Here is a 21,517-nt window from a genome sequence, read left to right on the forward strand (position 1 = left end):
TCTTTGTGTACACACTGCATTCTTTCTATGCTACACTGTGGTGCTAGATGTCCTGAAAGTCAGGAGTGCTTGGACATATGTGACGCTACGGCGAATTCAGAGCCTAGTGATTTTGATGTATTAACCCCGCCCCCATGTCAAATTTGCCATGCCCCCAAATGCATGACCACATCTCTGAAAAATTCAGCGCTGCCGTAAGGTGGTGCAAATTTTTTTAGCATACTCGACTATAATGGGGGCCCCGTGAATTTGTTGTACCGGGGCCCTGAATTCCTCTTGGCAGCCCTGCCAATGCTGTGGCACTACCTTGCAGCTCTGGCCAGTGGGATAGGACAGGGGGAACCATCCATAGCAATACTGATCTAAAGGAAGAGGTCAGGGGTACCAGCCCAGGTGCACAGCAAGGGGGTACACTAGCAGCAAAAGTTACCCAGAAGGATCCGGTTCTAGGTGCCGACGAAAGAGCTTAGTGGTGGCAGCAGGACCCTCCCACTATGGTTAGAGAGGCACAATTTGGGATAAAGAAAGGGAACAGTGGCAAGGCAAGCCCAGTAGGTCCCCAGTAACACACGGATAGGGTAGCATAGGAGGTCCATCCTGTCACAAATGGTATCTAAAATACTAGACTATGGGGAGGAATTCAATTGGCTGCATTACTGCCGAAATTAACGCGGCCTGCACACTATTAATAGTAATAGTGCGCATTATTACCGTTAGTACAGTAATTGTAACACTGATTTTTGCTCGCAGCCTGCAAAACTCCAGGTTAAAATGATTGTATTAACGGTAATACAGTTAGTGCCGCGTTATTCTTACACTAACATGGCCATATTGAATCGGCCCCTATGAGTGCCCTTTTCCTTAATTCTATCTGTATTAATGCAACATGACAAACAAAGCATAAAAATTGCAAAATTAAAGGTCAAAGAAAATACAACTGTAAACTAGAAGGCATTGGATAGACCACTGCCATGATTTGTCAGCCCCCCTGCACTACATTCCAAGTAGAGTTCAGGTAAACAAATGCATGATAATTGAATGCACTAATATCTTATTTGAAAAGATACAATATCATCAAGGTCTCATTACCTCTTTGTCTGTCTGTATTACCCAGTATTGTTTTATTACTGTGTTTGTTACCAATTGTTAAGCGCTACGGAATTTGCTGGAGCTATATAAATAAATGGTGATGATGGGGATAATAAATACATTTTTTCTTGTAAGCCACAGGGGTTCTTGTGGGAATAATACTGTACTAGAAAAGGGGAGTGATCTATGAATTGTGGACTTTGCACTTGCTGCTGACACTGGGAATCAGTGAGAGGGGAAGGGAGCAGAGCAGAAAAAGGAACATATCAAAAGAAACAGCAGAATGAAGGTATAAGAAGAATCAAAAGGTGGGGTAAAGAAATATACAAAAACTGTGACTGAGGCTTAGGCGACAAGCGAAGAATACTTCATGGACACTCCACTGCAACCTCCAGACATGATTTCTCCAACTGGGACTGTTGAGTGAGTGATCTTAAATATTGGTAAACCATGCTGTGCTTTTTTTCCTGCTTTGCTAGTCTTATGCCTCGTAGCAGATACTTTATGCTCTAAAAGCCTATGGGTATAATCTACTTTTAGCAGATATAAAAAAATTCCCAAATCTTTTATTTTTAAAGGTTTATAACTTTTTATATACATTTGGATATGTGAAATTGTACTTACTATTTCCAAACTAATTATGAATCCGTGTTTTATTGAAGTTCTGGGGTGGTAACTAGAAACTTGAGAAATGGAACAGGACCACTAGATTTATGGTGCGATGGGTCAAAAAGAGCTTAAGAGCTTCCTAATAATACAGCAGGTTGCTTCTTATAAAAAGCGGTATCCATATGCACACATCAAGGTACGACAATCAATATTATACCACAGTCAAACAATGAAATAGAGATTTTCTTTCATACTGTCAGATGATATTCTAGACCTATGCTCAATCCCTTGTACATCCTTGGCATATACATTTTTTGTTTATCCAGTTAAATAAAGTGAGTTCAAATAAGGAAGGTAAACATTGCAGCTCTTGTTTTCACATATGAGACAGCAATGAGAGAAAGGTTAGGATATTTTTTGCACTGCAACTAGTGAAATCAGTATTGCATCACTGTTTACAGCACTGATATTCACTCACTGCCCAATGCACATACAGCAGATTTCCCCAGAAAGATTTAGAAGGGAAATAGGTACAGCCATGTCGTATCCCAAAAGAGGGTATGGCTGCTAATTAGCTGTTACTGGTTACATGTTTTTTGCCATTATGATTTCTTAAAAATGTGAGGGTGTATTTATGTCCCATGGCCAACATACTGGTGCTGTTCTGCAAGCCAAACATTGACAATTCCTCCTCTAGCACAGCCTTGAACACAAAGGCAAAGGTCTTGTCATATATAATCAATGTTAACTCATCAATGAAGGCATATAAGTGTGATAGTAGTGGTTGTATATCTGTCACTGTTCACTTTATGAGTGTGGACAAAGTCTGAAACTGGACAATTATTATCCAAATTATCTTCATTTGATCAGTCTAGTTTTTAATTTTAGGTGGGTCTTCCACCTGTGCCTAAACATTGGTATATTTGAAGATAACTTTAGATGTACTTGTCCCTTACACTCCCCCAATCTACAGTGGGAGGAGTCATATTTCTTTTTAATCTACCAACATGTCAGGTAGCAGGAACACCAGCAGTTATCTTAAACTCTATGCAATACTGTGCTCTGCACAACACTCCCATGAGAATTCAGCACTAGAACAAACTGGTACTTCAGCTGACTCAAAAAAGTAGGAACTGAGGTCAGAACCAGACACAAAAGACCTGAGGTGGACAGATAAATAGGGAACACATGGGTGACAAGGGAGAGAAAACAAAAGGACCAACAGACAGGAAACCTGGGACAGACGTGAAGGAAGCAGACAGATAGTAAAGGGGTAAATAAGAAGTTGCAGACAAGAAGAAGTGAAGGAGGGGTGTGCAGACTGAACGCAAAAGAGGGAGCAAAAATAGATTAAAGAAAAAGACATCTAAAATTTATAAGTAACTTTATTAAACAAATACGTAATGTTTATCAGATTTTTATCTCCTACTGAATATCAAGTTTCATGGTGCCAGAGACATAAATAATCTCAAGGTGGTTATTATACATTTCATATTATGCTGAATCCTCAGGAGTTAATGGCAGTGAAGGTGTTAATTAAGCTCACATGTGTTAAGCAGTGATTGGGTAAAGCTCCTTTGCTGCTTAAATGGTTCATGTGGATTGTGCTCTCTGCACATAGGTTAACAAAGTTTTAATGTTATATTTATTTAACACTTGCATAAGAGAGCCAGAAGTGCAACACATGCTGTCTGTACAAAGTTCATTGGGCCTGTAAACTGTTCAAGTAGAGCTAACAATGTGTGTCTGTTTCTGCCTGTCACCCTGAGGTGAAGACAGACAGCAGAATTAAATCCACTTTATAATGTCTTAGAAATATGGTGCACATGCTCAAACATCCTTGCTATTTGTGTGGGCCACATTTATCAAAGAAAATAACTAGACACTTAGGTCCTTATTTATGTAGCACCGCATAATATGCACATGCAAATATGTTGGCTAAGTGGTTAGCACTTCTGCCTTACAGCACTGGGGTCATGAGTTCAATTCCCGACCATGGCCTTATCTGTGAGGAGTTTGAACCTTCTCCCCATGTTTGAGTGGGTTTCCTCTGGGTGCTCCGGTTTCCTCCCACACTCCAAAAAAACCACACTGGTAGATTAATTGGCTGCTAACAAATTGACCCTAGTCTGTCAGTATGTCTGTCTGTGTGTGTGTGTTAGATAATTTAGACTGTAAGCCCCAATGGGGCAGGGACTGATGTGAGTGAGTTCTCTGTACAGCACTGCAGAATCAGTGACGCTATATAAATAAATGGTGATGATGATGATATTTACTGTGTTGCCCTAGTCATGAATTAACAGGATACTTTAAATGAGGCTTTTCCCTTAAAACTGCTGTTTTAGGGAGATTTCAATGAAAAATGTGTTTAATACATATGCCCCAATTAACAGACTACAAAGAATGTGTGTTATTAAAGACTGACTTTATCTAACTTCATAGCTATACATTATTGAATCAATTTGAGTTTTTATGTAATACAGTTTTAACAGTTTTAATACAGTTTTAATAGTTTTAATGCAGACTGACCTCCCATCTCAACCTTATTAGGATAGATTAAAAAGTATGGTGTTTCCTAAACTGTAATATATAATGTAAGTGAATTATTCTATCCTTCAAATGACTAATTGTTTGTGATTAAAGCCTATTATAGGATGAGGAAGTGCAGCAATTTATCTGGATTACTATTAAGCATATCCTTGACATGAACTTTAAATAGCTACTTCAGACATTTAAATAGTACACACATCAGCAATATAGGCTGCACATTAATTGGTTTTGGTGCTATAGCCATATGGTTCCTAGGCAGCCACTATTACTTTAAAATATGTAATTATTTCAGAAACAAGATTCATTTTTTGATCAGCACATAACATAGGCCATAACCTTAATGCCAGAGATGTGTGTATTGTTGTAAGCTACAAGAAAAATTAAGGTCAAAAGATGAATGTCAACGTGGCTTGAGATGCTACTCAATGTGATTCATGAAAGCTATGTACTTTTATATTTCTATGGCAATATTCTGTCGGTCATCCTACAGACTCGTGAATAGAGATCACTGAATATTTTAGACCGAAAATCAAATGCAAACCAGCAAATAATAATTTCTTCTGTAGAATTACACCAATCACAATAAAGATAATGGAGTGAAGCCAATGGTGTAAGCCAGCAATTCCCAAAATGTGCGCCGCGGCGCTGTCACAGGGGTGCCGCCGTCGCAAAAGAAGAAGAAGAAAAAAAAAAAGAACTTACCAATCCAGCGCCGGATCCTCCTCCTCACTGTTCTCACTGACTGCCGGGCATGACGTCATCACGTCTGACAGTGTCAGTGAGGAGCAGCAGCAGAGAGGACATCAGGAAAGAAGACAGCACAAAATGAGGGAAGAAGGTAAGTAAAGGAACGGAGAGTGAAAGGGGACAGAGTGTGAGATGCTGAAGGGGGGGACAGAGAGATACTGAAGGGGGACACAGAGTGAGATGCTGTAGGGGGGGACAGAGTGAGATGCTGAAGGGGGACACAGAGTGAGATGCTGTAGGGGGGGACAGAGTGAGATGCTGTAGGGGGGGACAGAGTGAGATGCTGAAGGGGGGGACAGAGTGAGACGCTGAAAGGGGGAGCAGAGTGAGATGCTGATGGGGGGCAGAGTGAGATGCTGAAGGGGGGACAAAGTGAGTTGCTGAAGGGGGGGACAGAGTGAGATGCTAAAGGGGGCGACAGAGTGATATGCTGAAGGGGGGGACAGAGTGATATGCTGAAGGGGGGGCAGAATGATATGCTGAAGGGGGGGACACAGAGTGTGAGATGGTGAAGGGGGACACAGAGTGTGAGATGGCGAAGGGGACACAGAGTGTGAGATGACGAAGGGGGACACAGTGATTTGATGAAGGGGATACAGAGTGTTATGGTGAAGGGGTGCAGTGATATGATGAAGGGGCACAATGTGATGGTGAAGGGGCCTAAATACATCTTACTTTATTTTGACCCAACTACTTAAAAAACGGGACTACCCGGTAATTATTTTGGCTTAGGGGTGCCTTGGAAAAATTAAGGCCTCGAACTGAGAAAGTTCGGGAACCACTGGTGTAAGCATTTTGTTTTCCAACATTAAATTGTGGCCATTGCTTTTTTGTGCTAAAACAATGGAGTAGGCGACTTGGAATATATTTTTATATTGTACCTTATTGCAAGTTTGATAACAAACTGAGTACCCTTGTTATCCATTATCTAACATATGCCACAATAGGTGGGGTTTAAGATTGTGTAATATACTGTATTGTACTCTTGGCAGAAAAATGTGTATGCTGTAAATGCCATTTTTGCTGAAATAATACACTATATGTGTATGACTAAATATTCAGATAATAAATCTTATTGCAAGTTTGACATCTAAGACGATATTCAAATAGATAGAGGAAAGGGGATGTCCAACAATGTTTATCCAAACCCTTATGTACCCTTATATATTCGCAGAGCAAGAAAAGGAATTATGTCAGAGAAATAATGGTGGTACAGAAAATGTTGATGGAATACAAAATTAAATACATATACTTCCTCATTTGGGTATAGAAATGTATGTATGGCAAGAAAAAGGAATCTATTTTGATGGGCATGATGTATACATTCTTTGACATGGAAACTTGAGAACAACATAATACAACAATTTATGCACAGAAAATGGTGGAGGCCGATGAGAATGTCCCTATTGGCCTTGCACTAGATTGTGATCCATTGAATCACTGGCAAAAGAAGCTGGACCAATGGCAAAATAGCTAAATTTGAAATGAAAATAATTACATTATTAAACTCGTGTGCAAGGGAACTGTTAGAGCATGTACTCAGTGCTCTTGGCAGAATTTAAATTCAAATGACTTAAAATGTAAAAATACTAACACATATGAAAATTACCCAAACATATTGTCAGGACTGTAAGCTGGATGGAGCTACTAACTGGTATTAGCTCAACTGTACAGGGAGGCGAACACCCCCGGTGTTCGCCAGGGACTCCCACAAGGAGGATTGTACTTCGCTGCAAGAGGTGCGCAGGTCGCGGTTCTCCAAGACAGTTACCAATGTAGTAGTGACGTGGGTGGTCAGGTCAAACCGGGTCTAGCCAATAGGACAATGCAGTACCGAGGGAGATCCAAAAGAATTGTCAAAGAAGCCGAGGTCAAACCAGGAGAGCATACAAGTAGAAACAGGATCCAAGAGAGTAGTCACAGAACAAGCCCGGTCAGGAGGTATAGCAGTAATCTCTAGTAGGAATGCTAGAGGCAAGAATTGACCTGATACTCTGGCACCCTAATGGTGCCAGAGTCAGGTTTAAATAGTGGAGCCCTGGAGTTGATAGGTCAGTGACGTCACAGACCGCTGACCGAAAGCTGAAACTAGTGTCCCGTTGCCTAGCAACTGGGCGCACTACTGTGCCTGCTCAGATGGCACTCAGATGGCCGGGGGAGACTGCTTCTCTGTTGCCAAACAACAGAGCTCCCTCGGCCGGAAGTGACAGGCAGTCGTCCTCGCTTCTTGGTCAATATGCGGGGACGGTGCCTGACAGTACTCCCCCCTCTCTCCTTCTCTTCATGAATTCAGATAATAAACAAGGGGCATGTAAATCTTCTTTATCGACCCATGATCTCTCTTCTGGCCCGTGGCCCTTTCAATGGACCAGGAATTGAGTCTTACCTCGAAGGAGACGGGATTCAATGATATTTTCCACATCATATTCATCACCACTCAAGGTCTTGACAGGAGGGGGAGGAGATGGTTCTTTAAAGAATTTATTGATGACCAATGGTTTAAGTAACTAGATATGAAAAGCATTGTGGATCTTAAGAGAGGAAGATAAGCGTAGTTTATAAGAGACCGGATTGATAACTTGTGAAATGGAATATGGACCAATGAATTGGGGAGCCAACTTCATGGAAGGGACGCGAAGTTTGAGATTGCAAGTAGATAGCCAAACGTGATCCCCCACTTGCAATACCGGCAAATTATTGCAATGATGATCAGCAGATCGTTTGTAGCATCGAGAGGTCTCCAAGAGTCTTGTTTGAGTCCTACTCCAGATCCGAGAGAAGTCGCGAATTAAAGTATCAACTGTGGGAACTGAAGAAATAGGAACCTTTGCCAGACTGGGAATAACAGGATGCCTGCCAAGTACGGTGAAGAAAGGCGAGAATCCGGTAGAGGTATGAACATGATTATTGTGTGCATACTCGGCCCAGCAAAGGAGATCACTCCAGGATGATTGGTGTTCATAACATCGTAGGAAGGCTTCCATGTCTTGGTTTACCCGTTCGGTTTGGCCATTTGTCCGTGGGTGGCAACTGGAGGAGAATTTAAGATCAATCCCCAGACTCTTACAAAATGACCTCCAAAATCTTGAAATAAACTGTATAACTCGGTCTGAGATGATGTCTTGTGGACAACCGTGGAGACGAAATATGTTGTTTATGAATAGATGATCCAGTTCAGATGCAGAAGGTAGACCCTTACATAGAATAAAGTGAGCCATTTTAGAGAAACGATCCACCACCACCCAAATGGTATTGTAGCCGTGACTCCGAGGTAATTCTGTTATAAAATCCATGGAAATGCTGGACCATGGGGTGTCTGGAGTAGGAAGAGGTTGTAAAAGACCAGAAGGTGGTTGTCTGGAAACTTTATGCCGATCGCAGGTATGTTAGGCTTGTATATACTTGAGGACATCGGAAACAAGAGAAGGCCACCAGTAATGTCTCCAATGCCTCCTTGATGGCCAGAAGTTCTTTGTCCCCAATGCCGTAGTTTTTCTCACATGAAGAAAATTTCTTAGAAAGGAAGTTGGTCGCGAAGCGAGGACGGTGCCTGACACATATCTAGCCCCAAAATTGATTATAAGCACTGAAAATTCACAATCACAGTACCTATTCAGTGTGTATATTTTGTAAATTGCAAAAAAAAACAGATGAATACTATTTTGGTAACAATAGCCCATGTATTCACATACACTAAAAAGGCAGCAATCGTAATCAATTTGTTATATACATTTAAGTATGTGAAATTGTATTTACTATTTCCAAAGTTATTACGAATTCATGTATTATTGTAGTTCTGATGTGATAACTATAAATGTGTCAGAGAAATTAAACAAGACCACTAAATTTATAGGGCAATGGGTCAGAACAGCTTAGGAGCTTCTTGGTATCCATATGCTCACAGCAGTTTATAGCAACAAGATTAATTATCCAACAGAGTCAAACAATGAAATACATATTTTCTTTCATACAGCCAGCAGTGATATTCTAGGCCTGTGGTCAATCTCTTGTACATCCTATCCTTAGTCCATACCATACTTGCCCACTCTTCCGGAATGTCTGGGAGAGTACTACATCTGCCCACTTCCTTATAAAGTGGGCAGGATTTGGAGCCTCCATGATACGATGCTGGGGGAATTGCGTAATTTTGTCCCGCCCCCTCCCACGGTAAAATGGTGCATTTACTTCATTGCGCCAATGGGGGTGAAGCCAAAATGATGCAATACACAGAGCTCCACCGCCTCCGTCATCATACTCCCATGGTCTATAAAATATTTTGTGTATCCAGTGAAATAAAGTATAAATAAATCTACCAATAGCCCATGTCATTGATTTTATCTCAACTGAACATATAATATGTAATTTTGTTGATATCTATTTCACATTTTTTGAAGTCAGTCTAAAACAGCAATATTTTTTACTTAAAAATAAAACATAATCAAAATAAAAGACCACTACATCAATATATCTTGTTCATTTTGACTCATGCAGATTTTTTTTTCAAGATCCTACTTCCATATGATCAGTTGGAATTAAAAGATCTGTTAGACACTATTTTTCAAAATGGGATAATTTCCAAAGAGAAATATATCTTTCTTTTTACTACACATCCTGTCACATCCACTTACTATTACTTCCCAAAAATGCACTAGTCACTCCTCTGAGTCCCTCTATAATTTCTAGTATACAGTTCCACAACTAACATCTAATATGGATTTCTTTTTACAACCTCATACTGCCTTCCTGAGATTGTGCATAAAAGACACGCATGTTATCATATGGAATATAAATTTGTCACATGCGACATACAAGATGACAAAAAGGAGGAATATTGGCAGTGGAAAAACATTTGAGGAGGAGGAGAAGATGTGATGGGAGGCTCAGCGTGAATTTAACCTTAATTCTATTCATTTCATTCAATTATTTTATTTTTTACAATACTTATTTTTTTCAAAATCTCAAGATGGCTAGAGTTTTGCCATCCTATACATGGCCGTGTTTAATGTGCACCATGTTTGTGGAGGTGGGTTTGGGGCGACCTTGGTGTTCTATGCCTGTTACATAGAAGATCTATTTGGGATGGTGATACAAATCTCAATTAAGCACAAGGTGCCTGATTCATTAAGGATCTTAAATGAAGAAGTATCTTATCTCAGTCTCCTGGACAAAACCATGTTACAATGCAAGGGGTGCAAATTAGTTTTCATGTAGCACACAAATACTTGATAGCTTATTTGTACACTGAAATTTAAAGTTGATATGTGTGTGCTACATGAAAAAACAGTTAGTATTTAACTCATGTGCAAAACAGAAAACTAGTTTGCACCCCTTGCATTGTAACATGGTTTTGTCCAGGAGACTGAAATAAGATACCTCTTCATTTAAGATCCTTAATGAATCAGGCCTAAGATCACCAATTTAAATGATAAACCTTTAATTTAAAATTAATGAGCACCATTCACAAATCTCACATTTTCTTTATATTACCCTTAAATCGGACAATGATCACATATCACAGAAACATTCTGTAAAGAAGACGACTTACAGAAGTAATCACTACAATCAACCAAGAAGGTTACATAGGAAATGTATGGAGCAATCTACATTTAAGAGACAAACCAAGGTTTTACCTGAGGCATTTGAAGAAAAATATTACCCTGGAGATCTGTTAAAGGAAGCTTATTGTTTCTTTACCATTAGATAGGGAATATTTATTGATAAAGATCTTGATCCCAAAAAAAGAAGAAAACATAATGAGCAAAGTCTCTGATATGTTACAAAATGTAATAATTCATCTCAAAATATGAAGTGTATAATTAACAAACATAAACAAAAAACAAAACAAAAAAATACACAGAAAAATGTGTTTTTCTTTTCCGTATTAAGACCCAAACTTATCTTTATATCCGTTCAGTACTGCATACAGGTCGATAGACGGAAAAGTTAAGTTCAGTGTAAACAGAGAGTATTTCCAGCCTTATACAGAGATACACATACAGGCAGAAGTCTGAATTGGGAGCAAATGCATCACTTTTACTACCATATGTACCCTTAATTCACAGCAAAACACATATACGCGTATCTGTTCAATTACCCTAATTGGTCAAATCACACTGCTGAGATTTACCCTCTCATTGCATAAAATGTATCCCCTTCACAGCTAAATGTCCACAATTTTACCTTTAGCACATCATTTCCCACAATACTTATCATTATTTCCATAGAAAAGATATTGAACAAAATAATCACACCAATGTATTTTTTCAAAACAAGTTCAGCTCACAAACACTATCCCTGCCTCCATTCTTGATATATTCACTGAAGTGATACTATCTTGCCCAGGGAAGCTCATCGGCACAGTCTACTGTAAAAAAATATAAAAAATATTTACCACCATAATTGTAACGCAGAACATCATTACAATTAACATACATAATTTTGTTCTATGGAGGATGGGATGCTGGCCACTGCTTTTTACAGCAGTTTACAGCTTTGTATCTCTGCCTTATAACTATGTTTGGATACATTTTTAAAGTTATACACAGTATACTGCAGCAATATTATTTTAGAGTAATAATAATACTTGCCTTGGCCAATATGGACTCACTAATTTTCTGGAAATGTCTTTTCATGTCAGGGCATGGACAACCATTTTTGAGATCAGAGATTAAAAATAAAACAAACATGTGCATATGCTATACTTTTATAAGTGGCTTTTATCCAATTAAATAAGCTATATTGTTACTTGCTATATTATCACCAGATATTTTAGCAAATATTCGGTACAACTATTATAATTAATGTGACAAATGCATACAAAGCACTATCTGTGAAAAGGGCAGCGGTTACAAACCTATCCAAAGTAAAATGTGTAGCTAAACTTATGTTTGTAACTTTATACGCTTAATTGCGTTTGGTGAGGGAGAGAATGATATGCATGCATTCCAAAGTGTAAACTAAGAAAAATACCTCATATCTAGTGAATAGGTGCTGTGTTGTATAGTAATGAAATGGCACAAACCAATGTGTGTTTAATTATCCTATATACGTGTGCTTTATGATTTATAATTTCAGTGATGTCACCTATGCAGTTCACCCAATCCAAGCCATTGGGATAACGTTACCTTCATCAGTTATCATCATACTGCATGCTAAGCTTTTGGTCTGAATAGAATACTATTGCTCGAGCATGCCCTTACATAGCCTACGTTAGACTGCCCCTCCCCTCCCCCATCACACCTCAACAGTTGTAAGGAGGCAAAAATGGTTCTGCATAGACGGATTCTGGGCATGCTAAGTGTGAAACAAGCGTACATCTCACTTTGAACCGAGCCCTAAATATTTTATTTTTATTTCATTTTCCAATTAAAAGCAAATTGAATCTTAATGTTTTGTTCGTTTTGAGGTGACATATTCAGTAGCATTACTATGATTTACAAAAATTAATCTTGTATCTATAAGAAACTATAAAGATTCATTATTTTAAATTAGAGATGTTCACTGCCCCCCGTGTTTTGGTTTTGGTTTTGGATCTGGATTAACTTTGTGTTTTGGTTTTGGCAAAAACAACCTTGCGTGCTTTGGTTTTGGATCCCTATTTTTTTTTGCTAAAATCACATAATTTGGCTCTTTTTTTGTTCCAACATTATTATTAACATTAACAATAACATTAATTTCCAGTCATTTTTTTTCAAGTGACAAAAACACTGCTACCAATCCTGTTTCTGTATGAGCAATGGCACTGGAGACTGAAGAGTGACAAGAACACTGCTACCCCTGTTTCTGTGTGTGTATTATAGCTGGATCTCCTTATGGAATCCAAAACCCGCGAGATCCCACAACGCAACGATTCATTTTGCCTCGATTCAGATCCGAGGAGGCGTGAAAGTAACGAGCTGGCTCGCGAGCCTACTAGGATCTCCTAAGTTCGGGTGGGTTCGGTTTTCAGAATACCGAGCCCGAGCATCTCTATTTTAAATAGGTGTGATAAGGATATTGTTGGTTGCTGAAGGGTGTTTAGCACATAGTCGTCAATGATATTTTATACCCCCACCTCACTAACCGTGATTCTTGCTGAGAGATAGCGAATAAAGAGCTTGGATGCCGTTAATAAAATTCCCAGACATGCCAAAATGCTTTAGAGTTTGAAGCATTAGTTGCCAAGAGATCCTGCTGAAAGCTTGTGCGGCACCTAAGGATAATACTATAGTTGGAGTTTTCCTTGTGTTAATTATATAAATAAGATAAATGTTCTTTGTGTTATTCTTAGTTTGCCTACTTGGAATAAATCCCACTTGATTATTGTGAACTAGAGTTGGAATAAACTTATTTATTCTATTCGCTAAAATTTTGGCATAAAGTTTAATATCTTTGTTCAAAAGAGGTATGATGCATTAATTAACACAATTACAATTATGAATGTCCTTACCATCTTTTCAAATTACTGTAATTCTGGCTTCTAGAGCATCTCTGGGAAAGAAATTTACTTTGTAAAATTGTACTAAAAAGGGGGTGAAGGTGGGGGGATCAAGATGTTAGAGAATTTTATAATAGGAATCTGCTGCAAAACAGCACTCACCTGAGCCTGCGTGAAATGTTTTACAAGCGGTTAATGACAGCAAATCCACCTGACCTGTCTATTTAATGATTACAATCCTATTTTATATCATATGGCTTACTATGAATCCAAAAAAATGCCACCAACAAGAGTTATTTGCAAAGATCCCACTTTGAGGAAGTTACTTCCCTTAACACAAAATACAATCACAACTTGTATCCCACTACAGTTATACTTTTAATCAACCAGAGTTGCCAATATCACATGAATTTAAGAACCCAGAGACAGAACCTTATAAAATGAGGTTAATATAGCATATAATATAATATTATGTAAGTGAGTTTCTTACAAAAACATAAAAAGGAGAAATACAGAAATAGGAAAATACTTATGCAATCTCTTATCTGTTGCGGGATTATGTAGATACTCTGCCCTCATGGGTGTTTTAGGTGTACAGCTTCCAGCTCTCAGCCCACCTCCCTTTAATTCACTCTGAAAAGCTGTATATTTGGTAATGGAGGAGAACTTAACACCTCTGTGTGAATCATAGTCTATTCAGAAATAGCCAGAAGTTCTTATATAGGCCTTACGTCTCCTCTCAATCATCACAATTTTACCATCAATGAACAGAGCATAAATTTACCTACCTGTAGCCATGAAACATACCTATAAAATATGGATTATGTAGGCAAATACTTAATTTCTCTATATTTGCTATTACGCTGATCTCTAAACTCAACATATTTGATGTACCTAGTTGTCATAATCATAAAAAATATAAAGTGGACACATCTAGAATATGAATTATGAACAATGGTGTTTGAGGTACATATTAGTACTGTCCCTTTTGAAATCCTCATGTGGTGCCTTTATCTTGACATGCTGATTTAATCACTGTGCTGAGAAGACACTTGGTCCCCAGCTATATATTAACCCTTTTTTTTTTTTTTTTGAAACTCACTTATTGTGTGGGAGGTTGTATAAATTTAGAGAACATTTTTGAAATTCATTGCCATTTATTTGGGTTTCACAAGTCAAAGCACCCCTAGAAGTCTTGATTGCTAGAAGGTTACTCTTTGAAATTTTAGCTTGGGGTTTTGAAGCAAAATTTTTATCTACTTTATCCCATCCTTTTAATATTTAGTGTTGCCCTAACCTACGTTCGTTGGCTGTCTCAATCTCCTCCTAGAAAGGAGGAGATTCAGATTACCTCTTACTGTCTGAATTTTTTAAGGATATTTGAATCTGGGTTATTATATTTTGGTAATTCATGCTTTTTTGGATATATAAGATCTTGATTGCCGTGTGGGCTTCCAAAAAGAATAGAAGAAGAGAATAGAATAAAAGAGATACTAGGTGTATTATTAGTCTCAAAATAATCAGGAAGGAGCATTTGGATTTGTACTCTAATATTGGGATCTTGCAGTAGTGAATAATTCTATAAGACACCATAGGAGGTTTGAGGCAAGTCTTGTGAGGTCCGCGGATATGGCTATGTGACAGGATATACATGGGCCTTAGAATATGTTGTTACAAGGTCGTTGCTGAGCAGGTTCATGTATATTCTGTAATAGGTATTATGCATTAGTGAAAATTAAGACTAATTTCTGGTTAGAGGTTCTCTGGCTCTCCAGGATTCATAAAGATAATGGAGCTCTTAGAGGGCTTTAGAATGTTTAAAATCTCCTACAATTATTAATTCTCCTTTTCAAACTTGGGATAGGATCTGGCCAATAATATTTTGTAAAAAATGTGTTGGACTGTTTTACTATTTTGTGGTAGTTGTGCAGTACCTCTGTCTTGTCAGTTTTGCCGCTGTTGTGGACATTTGTACCATATCCTGACGGAAGAAATACCAACACTTATCCTGCCGACAGGCTAACTCCTAGTATTTCAATTTTCCCGACACTGTAAAACAGCATCAGCATGCCCAGACTATTCATAGCAGCTTGGGCTTGCTGGGACCTGTAGTTCACCAACTGTGAAATAGTGTGTCATTTTTTTTTTAAACCATTTATCACTCCTATGGGCCCCTGGGCAAAGCAGTGCACTTGGGCCCCTACATACACAGCCACTCACAGGAATAAAAAAATAAAAAAGTTATCAATAAAATTAGGTATATATTTATTGGTGTTTAAACATTAAATAACATGCTGTACAGCTGTGCCTTGATAGAGGGGTGAATAGATTTTTTTACTATTGGGCCCTACCTATGGAGCACCTATGCTTGTGGGGCCCCAGGGCAACTGACCAGCATACCCTGGGGGAAAGACTGCCCTGCACCTCCCAGGGGTGTGGGAGGAGCACTAGTGCTGTTAGCACGGGGCTGGGTACCCCTTTGGAGGGGGCTCTCAGTTTCTTTGCAGACCCCAACTCCCTAGGTAATCCAGCCCCGGGCTGACCAGCATGGGACTGGTTTGCATCATGGTAGGGGTACACCCTGCTGTGGGTTCCCCTGCTATAGTGCCACAAGTCCCAGGGGCTGGTTGAAGGAAAATCGGTGGGACCCCACGCTGTTTGTCTCCCCGATTTTTCTCCGACCAGCACTAGGCTTAATATGAGAGGGAAAGGGGCCCAGTTTTTTTATGAATACTTATTTATTTATTTTTAAGACTGTTTACTGCTGGCAAATCCAGCGGCTGTGTAGTATCTGGACCCGCTGGCATTGACAATTTAATGCAAGAATTGTGACTGTCAGCATTTTCACTGTCTGCAATCATAGTGTCAGTATTTTATCAGTGTCGGGGAAATTGAAATACCGGCATTTAGCCTGTTGGCAGGATAAGTGTCTGTATTTTTTCCATCAGGATTTGGTACCAAACCCCATGTATTTGGCCTGCTGTTCAGTGTGGTTTTCAGAGACTGTGATTTCTGCATATCCTGCCATACCCTGATTGTGTTTTTGTATCCTGCTATAGAGGACTTGACACTGTTTTGTTTATGCCATGCTCCATCTTCAGCCTCAGGGTTCCACTAGTTCCTAGCAACTGAGTGTTTGTACAGAAATAAATGTCATATCGTTCACCTATTCCTGACTCCTCAGCAAATCATTAAAACACCCAGTGGATCATAACAGTTGGTTTGGTGCATTAATCTTAGTGGGTAAATTATATAACCTTCTATGTGCATTTGTCATTATCAACTATCTACCCTTCTTATATCTGTGAACTGCTATGGATTGAAAGGTAACATGCCATGCTAGATATATAGCCACCCACATTTCTTCTCTTTGGCACAACATGCATGGAAAGTTGCTGGGTGCTTTTTAGAGCGAAGTTCATGATGAAGATGTTAACACTAAGTAGTTCCCTTTCATGGTTTCAGTGAATTAAAGCGTTTTGTATGCATCTGGGGGTCAATCCTTTAAGATTATAAGAGATTATACATAAAACCATGGGCTAATGATAATGACATTTTAGTACAGAAATCTGGAGGTCAGGGGTCATAGAGAGCAGAGAAGTTCCCAAATGAAGTTTTAGGAAGCAAATTAAAATATAAAAGGTAAGCATAGGGATGGGATTGAGACGGATGGAAAAATGACTAGGTGATACAATTATCACCAGTCTTAACTGCTTGTGGTAGGGAAATGATGGTGCCAAAAACACCAAAGGGCCAGCATTGAGCCTAATACTCTAAGGGGAAAGTAGCAAATTGATGCTGAGTTCACAATGTTTGTTAAAGTAATAGGTGAATGAGAGCAGGAGGGTGGTTTTATAAGCAGGATTTTTTTCTCCTGAATGAATTTAGGAGTAGTATTAGATAATGCAAATATAAGTAACAAACATTATAACAATTTCAAACAATTAATACCACATTTATGTCAACTGAGGGTTAACATTTGAACTGTTTGGTGAACCAGAAATATAAAGAAAATCCAAAATTAATATACTATTCTAACATTGTATATTTAGTTATCTGCAAGACGTATCTACATTATGAAAGAGACACATTTTGGGCTTAATTGTCTGCAAATTACTCCAAAGAAAAGGTATATAAAGACTGTGGGAAAGGAAGCAGTCAAATAAACCCAATGCTTAAGGGTCTGAGGCTGAAGGTCTGAAAGAACGTGAAACTGTGGGAATATTTGCCCTACAGAGGTCTTTATGACCTCAGAGTAGAAGAACTATTTACTATTGATTGATTGAAGAGCAATAGACCCAAATATAATTATACAGCTTTGGGCTTCTGATAAAGTTCTTGCCAAGAAATGTTGATCTTGATGCTCCAAGATGTGAAAAGGGAAGCCCCATGATATCAAATATATATATCAAAATCTCTTCTTTTGACCAGGGTGGATTGAGAAATGTCTGAAAAAATTGTAAGTTAGAGGACTCAGATACTGAAATTTGCTAACTTCACAAAGGATGGTCTCCTTGGTGGTGAAGTAATGGATAAGTAAAATGACATCTCTCTGGTAAGCTGGTTTTTGTGGCTTAGTCCTAAGTGTCATGTAGGCACAATCTAGCAGTATTGATTCCTCTGGTATTTCTGGAGCTAGATGGAAGAAAAGCTTTTTGAGGTAAGAATATAGGTGAATAGGTACTATGCTTCAGGAATACCTTTAATCCTCAAATTAATTTTCTTTGCACAATTGTCCATGTCTTCTTGATAATACTGGAAAGACAAAATGTCTTGTCGGATTCAAGACATATCCCCCCTCTACTGTGTCACCTTCAACTCTTCTCTCAACTTGGTCTATACGGTTACCAAGACTGTTTACCTCAAATTTTAAACTTTGGATAACACTCGGTAGCTCAGAGCGGATGGAGGAACATAATTCTTTCATTTTCTTAATAAGTTACATAAAGTCACTTTGTATTGTTGGAGTAGAATTGGGGAGAAACTGGTTTTTCTTCAGGTGAATTTTTCCTTAGGAAATATTGGATAATTTCCTTACTATTTATTTACTTACTCTTTGCCCCGCCCCCGCTGTAAAATGACGCAAATTGCGCCATCATGTCACGGGGGCGGGGCTAAAATGACGTGATTTCCGAAGCCCCGCCCCCTACACTCCCATCTCCACCATGCAGCTCCCGGATGAAAATTATTGAATGTCGGCAAGTATGGCATAGCTTAATATATAATTTGTTTCAAACAGTATATAATAGAATTATGTAGAATTTCTAAGGTATGTAAGTTAACGTTTCTGACCATTTTACTGGACAATTTTAGGTATAGAGCATACCATAGTACTTGTTTACATGCCCTCCCCCTCCCACTAACATTATTAGAATAGTGTTAGGATTCTGCTACTATTATCTGTTTCCCTATGTGTGAGAGCTGCTTGATTTCAACTAGTTTGAGCTACAATGCTTTTGTGCTTCCTGCATATGTTAGGAGTCAGTGGTTAGATGTCAGGTCCTGCTGTATTTTCTTGTGCATGAGAGCTCTCTGTTTCCTATTAGGATCAGCTGCATTGCAGGTGTGTTACCTGCATTATCCTGACTGGTAGCCTGCACTATTTAAGGCCTGTCCTATCACTTCAACTTTGCCAGTGATAGTGTTTTGCTGCTAGTGGTATCATCTTGGTTCCTGTGCTGTATTATCGTGTGTCTGCTTTCTGGTTCTGATCCCTGGTTACGTCTGACTACGAATCTGGTTCTGATCCCTGGCTACGTCTGACTATGAATCTGGTTCTGATCCCTGGCTACGTCTGACTATGAATCTGGTTCTGATCCCTGGCTACGTCTGACTATGAATCTGGTTCTGATCCCTGGCTACGTCTGACTATGAATCTGGTTCTGATCCCTGGCTAGGTCTGACTACAATTCTGGTTCTGATCCCTGGCTACGTCTGACTACGGTTCTGGTTCTGATCCCTGGCAACATCTGACTACTATTCTGATCCCTGGCTGCGCCTGACTACGATTCTGGTTTTGATCCCTGGCAACGTCTGACTATGGTTCTGGTTCTGATCCCTGGCAACGTCTGACTACGATTCTGATCCCTGGCTACGTCTGACTACGATTCTGGTTCTGATCCCTGGCTAAGTCTTACTATGATTCTGGTTCTGATCCCTGGCTACATCGGACTATGATTCTGGTTCTGATCCCTGGCTCTGTATGACTGTTTGTGTTTCTGTTACCTGCCTGGCTGCCATATACTCAGTGTTCCATTCCTAGCTGAGGTGGTGGTGTCCTGAGAAAGCCATGACAGCGGTGCCATTACCATTTATACAACCTACTCTGATTGCTGACATCTGGTGGTACATCTTTCTGGTATTCAGCTTCTACATATCCATTCCAGCCTGCATCCTGACCATCAGTTGTGCAGCTCCACTCAATCCAATTGGAGTGGTAAGAGTTTGCATTGATTTTTGTTCTGCTTCAAGTGCTATTGTTGCCAGATGTTCTGAAAGACTCCGGGACTTTGAATTCTCTGGACTTTGTTATATACTGCTGATAAGTACACTGTGATATTCCACTGTAACACTTATTTGGATTAATCACCTGCTCTGATATTGGGACTCTCTGTATCCTGCATTTCTGCCTATAATAAAATGTAATACAAATTTATTCAAATACTCAAAAATAATGATTTAGTCAGAATTAGACTGTCATGATAAGAGGACAGCTCATGTAACAGAGAGAATCTCTCTGTATTATAAATGCAAATCTTAAGAGTGGGATAAACAGAGATAAATATGTTATCAAACTTATCGTTCTAAATAGATAGACAAACAGCAAATGTACTGAGACTTAATTTGAGTAAATTATCAAACAATTTTTTTTAATATTACAGAGTAAATGAATGAATGTTACCACAAAATCTTTGCAAACACTGAAAAGGAAAAAACAAAAAATATATATTATGGAAGTAGAGAGTGAAGAGGAGACCCGCATAAGATGTTCAGGAAAAACATATAGAGAGAGGATTGGTAAGAAACACTGATATAAATGGCATATGGTGTGGGTAGAGGTAGAAAAAGGGGGAAAATGGAAAAAAGTAGAGAAAAGCAGAAAGATCAATTAAAAGAATTAACAAACCAGTTTGAATAAATTGTTTTGCATGGAGCCTGATTTTGCAGATGTCTTTGCAACAGCAGACTAAGGCCTACAAAATACATCAGAAAATTATGTATTAAAGATCTGGAGCCACTAATATCACAATTGTATCCGTGTGGATACAAGTAACAGGAAAATTAAAATATAGACACCAGGCGGATCTTTTTTTTTGAAGGGGCAAACTAACACCAATAGGACAACAAGTTTGTCTAAGTTAGATCTGGAACTGCAGTGAAAACTCAGGATTGCATCAGGCTACAAGGGAGCACAAGGCAGATCCTGGCAGGGAACTACCAAGGCCAACTGAATAAACTTGATTCACTTCAGGAACCTCAATGACAGCTGGGGAATCTCAATGCACACTGAGCTGTAACGGATGGGGGAGCAGTCATATATGGAACCGGAACCCTAGAACAGGGGTGTAGGAACCAGGGGGACAGAGGAGGCAGTTGCCTCCTCCATGATTTCTGCTGGGTGGGCAAAGACTGTGTTTTGCACCCCATGAACTTCTACACAAAAGCCTTCATGCTACTTTCTGATATCTGGTATCTGTTCTAAACGTGTGAAACTTTTTAAGATGACAGATTGTCTTAGTATAACTACCAAATGTTCTTTAATATAGATTGCCTTATTATAGTAACATAGTAACATAGTAACATAGTTGATGAGGTTGAAAAAAGACACCAGTCCATCAAGTTCAACCTATTTTGGATCTCCTGCGATCCTGCACTTATATTTGAAATTAATCCAGAGTAAGCAACCGCCAATCTGTTTCAATTTTGAAAATCCCCCCAGACTCAATATTGCAATCCAATTTTTACCCTATATCCACTACTATCCTTTATTTTAAATTAACGGTCGTATCCCTGGATACACCTTACCGCTAAAAATTTGTCTAACCCTTTCTTAAACATATCTATTGAATCTGCCATCACAAGCTTCCCTGGCAATGAATTCCATAT

The 21,517-nt window shown here is 39.0% G+C and overlaps 1 protein-coding gene across 2 annotated transcripts in view; it reads left to right on the forward strand.

Annotated features, from left to right (window-relative positions):
• The first annotated feature begins 1,290 nt into the window (after positions 1–1,290).
• LOC142147777 (GRAM domain-containing protein 2A-like) overlaps positions 1,291–21,517 on the forward strand; it is a 71,418-nt gene continuing 51,191 nt past the window's right edge. Inside the window, exon 1 of one of the 2 annotated variants that reach the window (XM_075204744.1) lies at positions 1,291–1,512. In XM_075204744.1, coding sequence (XP_075060845.1) covers positions 1,460–1,512 — 53 coding nt within the window. In that variant the 5' untranslated portion in view covers positions 1,291–1,459. The remainder of the gene's footprint in view (positions 1,513–21,517) is intronic. The other variant, XM_075204742.1, reaches the window with a different exon arrangement.

This window comes from Mixophyes fleayi, chromosome 1 (genome assembly GCF_038048845.1).
Source record: "Mixophyes fleayi isolate aMixFle1 chromosome 1, aMixFle1.hap1, whole genome shotgun sequence".
Lineage (NCBI taxonomy): Eukaryota > Metazoa > Chordata > Amphibia > Anura > Limnodynastidae > Mixophyes > Mixophyes fleayi.